Raw genomic sequence first — 6924 nt, 5'->3', positions numbered from 1 at the left:
CCAATCAGCATGATCGTCTGTCATAGGCTTTAGCCTGTCCCCAGTACAGCGCTGCCATAGATCGCAGCGCTGTACGGCTATAAAGGACATCGGTTTCACCGTCTAACAGTCTCCTAGCGGCAATCGCCACAGGGAGGCTGATGGCGGAGCGGAGACACGCGCACATGATCTCCTGCAAATCCCCGCCCCAGGAATTGATGCCAATTGGCATTAGGAGGTCCTGCGGCTGCCGCCTTGATCACGCCCATTGGCGTTAGGTAGTTAAGAGACGATGGTAGAAGGGTAGTGTGAATTACTTACTTGGCTGACCGGCTTCATAGCAGCCGTGGGCTGAAGGAGTTTGCCTAGGCCTGATTTAGGTGATAGAAGAATATTGGTAAATGGTGATAGAAGTTAGTAGAATATCAGTTCATAGTATTCAAAATCCAGTGGCCCTCATAATAGATGCATGTGGTAAAACTGTCCAGTCAAAATTGGGTGTGTGCACGGACCCTCAGAGAATGATTTTATCTTTATAGGCAATAAAAGCTGCCCTCTGCCTACTTATCATTGTTACCATAGCAGATTATAAACCACAGTCTGAAGGTCTTTAGCCATCTTTCAATGCATATCATGAGCAAGGGAAGAACAGTACTGATAGATCAATTAGAAGAATACATTTTATTTCATAAAAAAAATTTTCTTTTAAAACCAAGCTCAGCCGCTAATAACCATAGTAAGGTTGGGGGAAAGCCTGGATGGTACAAAAGGCCAGTTCTCCAATTCTGTCCCAATGGAGAAATCTGTTTTGGGTAGAGTTATCCCTTAGGTGTCCTCTTCCGTGTTTTTACTGCTCGTTAGAAAAGTAACTACATCCTGGGAAAGTCCTGGCACTGGCTTTAAATTTGCAGCTGGTTCTGTTTTACTGTTGGAAGCAAATGGATCGTCAGTGGCACGGTTCTCTAAAATCTTTGTTCCCTCCAAATCTAAAATAACCTTGGCCATCTGACAGCTGCGCAGGGCATACAAATGGTTCTTTTGCTTCAGCTCTGATATTTTCCCAGAAAGTTGACGGGAATACGGATTGTCTCCAGTCTGGGAGCTTTGTGCATAAAATGCATCTAAAGCAGCCCGAATATGACCATCGTTAATGTCCTCATCGCCAGCCAGTTTGGGGAAGAAGGTTGCGGCGATGTTCCTTTGATCTGAGAAGCAGGAAGTGTCGTTGCCAAGCGGCTGAGCCGAGGATCTTTCATCACGTTCCAGTTCTACCATCTCGCTATCCTCCGAATGGCTAATTCTGTATCCTACAAAGAAGAATAAAATGTAGTCATTAGATTATGAAAACTATATAAATAAGCACAAATGAGTCATAGACAGCTTATAGTGTTGTTCGGGTCTGGATGCGGAAACGAGAGCTGACTACACATGGAGCAGGGTGGTTTAAATGGAGCACCGGAGGTCGTAGCGTGCCAACCAGAGTGGATTGCCTATTATATCAGCCAGTGCCCAACATACGGGGGAGAGCCGTCCTAAAACTCCATGTGATCTTTTAATCAACGCAAATTGTAAATGCACATCGGATTTAAAGCTAATAAAAAGTTGTACTGTTTTACACTATTAGCAGAATTTTGCATCAAGGTAATGCTGCACGGATTGCTGAACTGGTGATGTGAAGAGGATATTTGAATACTGGTACTGGTCTATGCCATTTCGGTGGGGAACAGCCTAGTGTTCCAAGGCATCTGCTGACCTACATATAGGTCCTTTGATCTAGTGAGTCTGTATACATCGGGTGTAGTGGTGGATCATCTGTGCCATTATAGGAAGATTATAACTAGCGGATGGAACTTACTTTAAGTAGATATACTTCCTGAACAGCACACCTCACTTGCTATAGATCCTTCCTGCACAGTCTTGTCTGAGTGGCTTCCAGACTTGAAATCTAATGAAGTAGCCGACCAGCAATGAAGATCTTCAATTTTCTGTTTAATTCACAATGACAGTGAATATCCAGCCATCACCCGGTGTTGGTATCAGGTGTAAGTATAGCTCTCGGGTATAAATAGCTCTCAGATGCTCACAGCGCTGTCGGGCACACTTGGAGGCGAGTGTGTCTACATTGCAGCTGGGCAATAAATCAAAACGGACAGTCGCCGCTTCGAGCGGTCTCCCGCTCTTTGTCGAGTGCAGTGGTATAATGCCTACTGAGTTCCTGGCTCCTTATATACCTCCCCTCCTATCCTACTCACCAATCAAAAAAGATGTGGACCTGATGGAGAACTACGCAAGTGTGGGGTGGATTCTCACTCCACAGTATGGGACCTGACTCCACTCCCTACCTTCCGGGTAAGCGGTGATTGGGCATCGTAGGGAGTGGAGGCAGGTCCCATACTGTGAGCATCTGAGAGCTACTTATACCTTAGAGCTATACTTACACCTGATACCAACACCGGCTGGCTGTATATTCACTGTCTTTGTGAATTAAACAGAAAATTGAAAATCTTCATTGCAGGAACTTATTTTAAGAAATTGTACTTTTTATGCATATTTATTTCCAGCAATATCTTGTTTAGTGCTGCCTTCTAAAAAAAAAGTAGATATTTTTTAACCTGGAAGGAAGCGAACCAACTCTTTCCATATCTTAAGTGGTCAATCATAGCTTATAGTGTACAGTCTTAAAGGGAAGCTCCAGGATGTGCCACATAAAATGCTTTAAGAGACGGCCAGTTAAATATAACCCTCTGGAGGTACTTACCTTGGGAGGGGGAAGGTTCCTCTGGATCCTAATGAGGCTCCCCCCGTTCTCCGCCGAAACCACAGCCAACAGCTTGTGTCTGCTGTAGCACCTGCAATATTTACTTTCCCCGCTCCAGTGCAGGCGCATTAGCGGCTTTCTGATGGGCTCATGCGGAAATAGTCGTACACGATCGTATCCGCTCTACTGCGCAGGTGACTCGCCCTGCGCACTGGCAAAATCAAAAGACTAGAAAAAGAGTTTGGACTGTGGAAGCTGCTCAGATTGACTTCCTCTAATGCTGCATCTAGGGAGATTTTCATATTAAAATGCTTTTCATATTCCATTTCTACCACATTCCTCATCCATAGCAGGAAGCAGATTTGCTTTGAAACGGCCTATAGTCCTTTGTATTTTCTGATTGTTTCTGCATTTTAGCTGAAATGACTGAGTGTACCCGGTATTGTTTTGCTTTGCTTCAGTGAAGGGAAGTAGGAACTTCTGTACTAAGTACCGTTTGCTTCTCATCAAGTCATTAGTTCAAGGTTATTCAGTTCTTTTAATGGTTATACTGAAGAAGAGGTGAGGTTTTTAAATACAATTTGAAAGATTGTGTCAAAGCATAGATGGGTATACTGCATACTACAACCTATGCACCTGGTATTTCACATATAGGGCCCTTTTATGCTGGCCATACACAGATCGTTTTTGATCCATTAAGATGGCTCGATAGATAATTTCTGACATGTCCGATCTCCCGCCCAAACGTTTCGCCGCTCAATTCCGGATAACAGTTAATGGAAAAAGATAAGAAAAATGAGCAGAAGATAAGAGAATTGACTGCAGAATCAAGCGGGGAAACGATCGAGTGAGAGAATCGAGCAGCAAAAATGAGCCGTGTATGCCCAGCATTACACTTGAAGGCAATTCCTGTATTGCATTACCCTATTTTACTGCTAGAGGCTGCATAAGCAGTAAAAGTCTATCGAGACTTTAACACTTATTGCAGTCTGTTGCGTCAGAAGTATCCAAGCTGACGCAAGGGCGGCACTGCGTTACCACTTAAGGTAACGGAAATCTATTGGAGAGCCAGTAAGTGTAAACGACGGAATGCAGCTCACCGGGGCATGCATGCGCAGACCAACAGGAATCTCAGTGACGTACTTCCTGCCCAGCAGGAAGTACGTCACTGAGCGGAGGCGGCACTATGCATATGACCCTTTTGGTGCACTCTGCCGCAGGGTCATATAAGTAAGGTTTTTTGCTTTGCGGTGCAATGTGGCAGGAACATTGCATTGCACCAAGGTGCAAAAAAAAAAAAAAAAACAAGTGTAAAAGTGGCTTAAAGGTAATGTCTGCGTCAGTAAAACATTACAGCAGACGGTTATCCTATACATCGCAGCTGCTGCACAGTGTTGAATAAGAATCACGTTAATAACATTTCATAAAACATGGGATGCGAAGGTTGCTGATTGCTATTTAATTAGAAACATTAACGGCCTCAAAACACCTTCCTGAAGAGTGCAAATGCCACATTTAATTAAAAAGCAAGTATTCTGTTTCCAGCAAATGATCCATGTGGGTTGTGATCAGTGCGAGGAAACAGCGAAGCAGCAAAGAGGTCTCTGCAGGGGTTACAAGCTATCCAGTCATGCTGTGTCCTTGCTGTACATATAGCTCACGACTGGCCCCGTCATATGGAGAGGCCATAACCCTTCCTCTACCATTATTTGTATCCCGATGAATAAAAAGCCTTCATCTTGCTGCATAGGAGGTTCTGGGTGTCATCCAATGAATAACACATTGCAAATGAATAATCCTATTCCAATCCCACACATCTGGCAAACCAAAGTGGTTGATTCAGTTAAACCATTTATTCAGCATGCCCTTAATGCTGATAACCTATCTTCAGGCACACATCTGAAAATACCATCTTTTAGCTTAATAAATAATGAAATAGAATGTTTGCTTCTTCAGCTAAAAATCCTGCCTGAAAAGGTAACAGAGCTAGAAACTGCTGGAGTGAGCAAGTTTCAGGTTCTATGGGTGAGGCTGCTGCTTCTGCGCATCACCCTGGTGTTCAGACTACAAGGGAGCAGGCACAGACTGAATCTCTCTGAAAAGACTGCAGCCTGTAGCAGTGATGGCCAATCTTGGCACTCCAGCTGTGGTGGAACTACAAGTCCCATGAGGCATTGCAATACTCCAACAGCTCTAAGCATAACTTGGGGAGGTAGAGGCATGATAGGATTTGTAGTTTCGTCACAGCTGGAGTGCCAAGGTTAGCCATCACTGGCTTAAAGCAACGACAATCTGTCATGCAGAAAGTGCCTTACCTTTGGGCTCCTGACCAGATAGCTTAGAAGTGATTTGCTAACACACAAATAAAAAAAAGTTCCTACATATACAAAAACATGTCCATCAGAGTACCGACACAGAGCTAGGAAAGCAGTTATGCCTGGAATGGTGTTTTAACGTAAGCCTGAAGTGACATGCAACACGATAAGCACAGAAAAGGAATGAGGAGAAAAGCTGAGCAGGTCTTTAGTTGTGTTGAGAAAGTGGATGCCAGTGAGAAAGTCTAATCTGCAAGCTAACATTAGCACTTATTTGACATTACTAGTTCTACAGATATTCTGATTTATCTCACATAATACTATATTTAACTTCAGGTTCACACATGTTAAAGCAGTCATGAAATGGTCTGCATACTAACCTCACTGCCATACCTACCACAAGGCCCAGGTATACCATAGAGGCAAAGGGGCCATTGCCCCAGGGCCCCAGAGCCTGCAGGGGATCCCAAGGTCCCCCCCCCATCTTAACTGTTGCTGCATGGGGCCTCTGCAGAATCTTTTGTAGAGTAGCGTCTCACGTGTGCTGGCAGGCAGGTGAGACACTACACTGACAGACTATGCAGAGGCCCGAAGGGAGCAACAGTTACATTGGGAGGTGACTGGGAGGGCCCACAGCCGGCTCAGGGGCCAGGAGGGATGTATTGTGCTATCCACGTAATGATTCCTGTGAATTTTATATAGGAAAAGCAGAAAATCCTATTCTAGGCAGTGGCCATCTTCCCAAGCTAATGCTGACATCATATCCTCCCTGACTCTTGTCCCCCCCCCCCTTCTCTTGCTCATTGTGTATTCATTAGCTGCCCTCCTCCCAGAGTCTTCAGACACTCCCACTGAGGTGTATACTAACAACTGCACTGTCTTTTTTTTTTATTTACACATCCAATCACTGAGTCACCTCAGCCTTGCTTGTAAACACAAGTAATCAGAGGGTGTTTCTGATAAGCAGCTAGACAGGGAACTGAATGGAAGAGGAGGAATAAATTCTAGATAAAAAGAACTCCCAGCATTCAATTATTTGGCACGGTTTGGCACTAGGGCCAGTGCTCCCAAAGTATGTGATAATTACAAACTATAACAGCAGAAAAAGTTTTGCAAGTTTTGAATGCAGGATTAGCATCTTTATCACTTAATACACTCAGACCAGTTGCTGTTGAAATTTGATTTTTATGGTGACAATACCGCTTTAAAGCAGGGCTGTGGAGTCGGACTCCTCCGTTTATGAAACCACTGACTCCAGGTACTCAAAATTGCTCCGACTCCTCAACTCCTTAGTCTAGTACTTAACCACCCTGGCGTTCTGATTAAATCGCCAGGGTGGCTGCGGGAGGGTTTTTTTTAAATAAAAAAAAAAAAATATTTCATGCAGCCAACTGAAAGTTGGCTGCATGAAAGCCCACTAGAGGGCGCTCCGGAGGCGATCTTCCGATCGCCTCCGGCGCCTAGAATAAACAAGGAAGGCCGCAATGAGCGGCCTTCCTTGTTTTGCTTATATCGTCGCCATAGCGACGAGCGGAGTGACGTCATCGACGTCAGCCGACGTCCTGACGTCAGCCGCCTCCGATCCAGCCCTTAGCGCTGGCCGGAACTTTTTGTTCCGGCTACGCTGGGCTCAGGCGGCTGGGGGGACCCTCTTTCGCCGCTGCTCGCGGCGGATCGCCGCAGAGCGGCGGCGATCAGGCAGCACACGCGGCTGGCAAAGTGCCGGCTGCGTGTGCTGCTTTTTATTTGACAAAAATCGGCCCAGCAGGGCCTGAGCGGCAGCCTCTGGCGGTGTTGGACGAGCTGAGCTCGTCCAGACCGCTCAGCAGGTTAACAGGCTTGTGGAGTTGGCCACACTTGTCAAGCATGTGG

General features: G+C 45.5%; 1 protein-coding gene across 2 annotated transcripts in view; it reads right to left on the bottom strand.

Annotated features, from left to right (window-relative positions):
* Positions 1-645: 645 nt before the first annotated feature.
* Positions 646-6924, bottom strand: part of SHLD1 (shieldin complex subunit 1) — a 224901-nt gene continuing 218622 nt past the window's right edge. For both annotated transcript variants that reach the window (XM_068232498.1, XM_068232497.1), the window contains one exon: positions 646-1286. In XM_068232498.1, the coding sequence (XP_068088599.1) occupies positions 805-1286 (482 nt within the window). In that variant the 3' untranslated portion in view covers positions 646-804. The remainder of the gene's footprint in view (positions 1287-6924) is intronic.

This window comes from Hyperolius riggenbachi, chromosome 4, assembly GCF_040937935.1.
Source record: "Hyperolius riggenbachi isolate aHypRig1 chromosome 4, aHypRig1.pri, whole genome shotgun sequence".
NCBI lineage: Eukaryota > Metazoa > Chordata > Amphibia > Anura > Hyperoliidae > Hyperolius > Hyperolius riggenbachi.
This window is presented reverse-complemented; position numbering and strand designations above follow the sequence as displayed.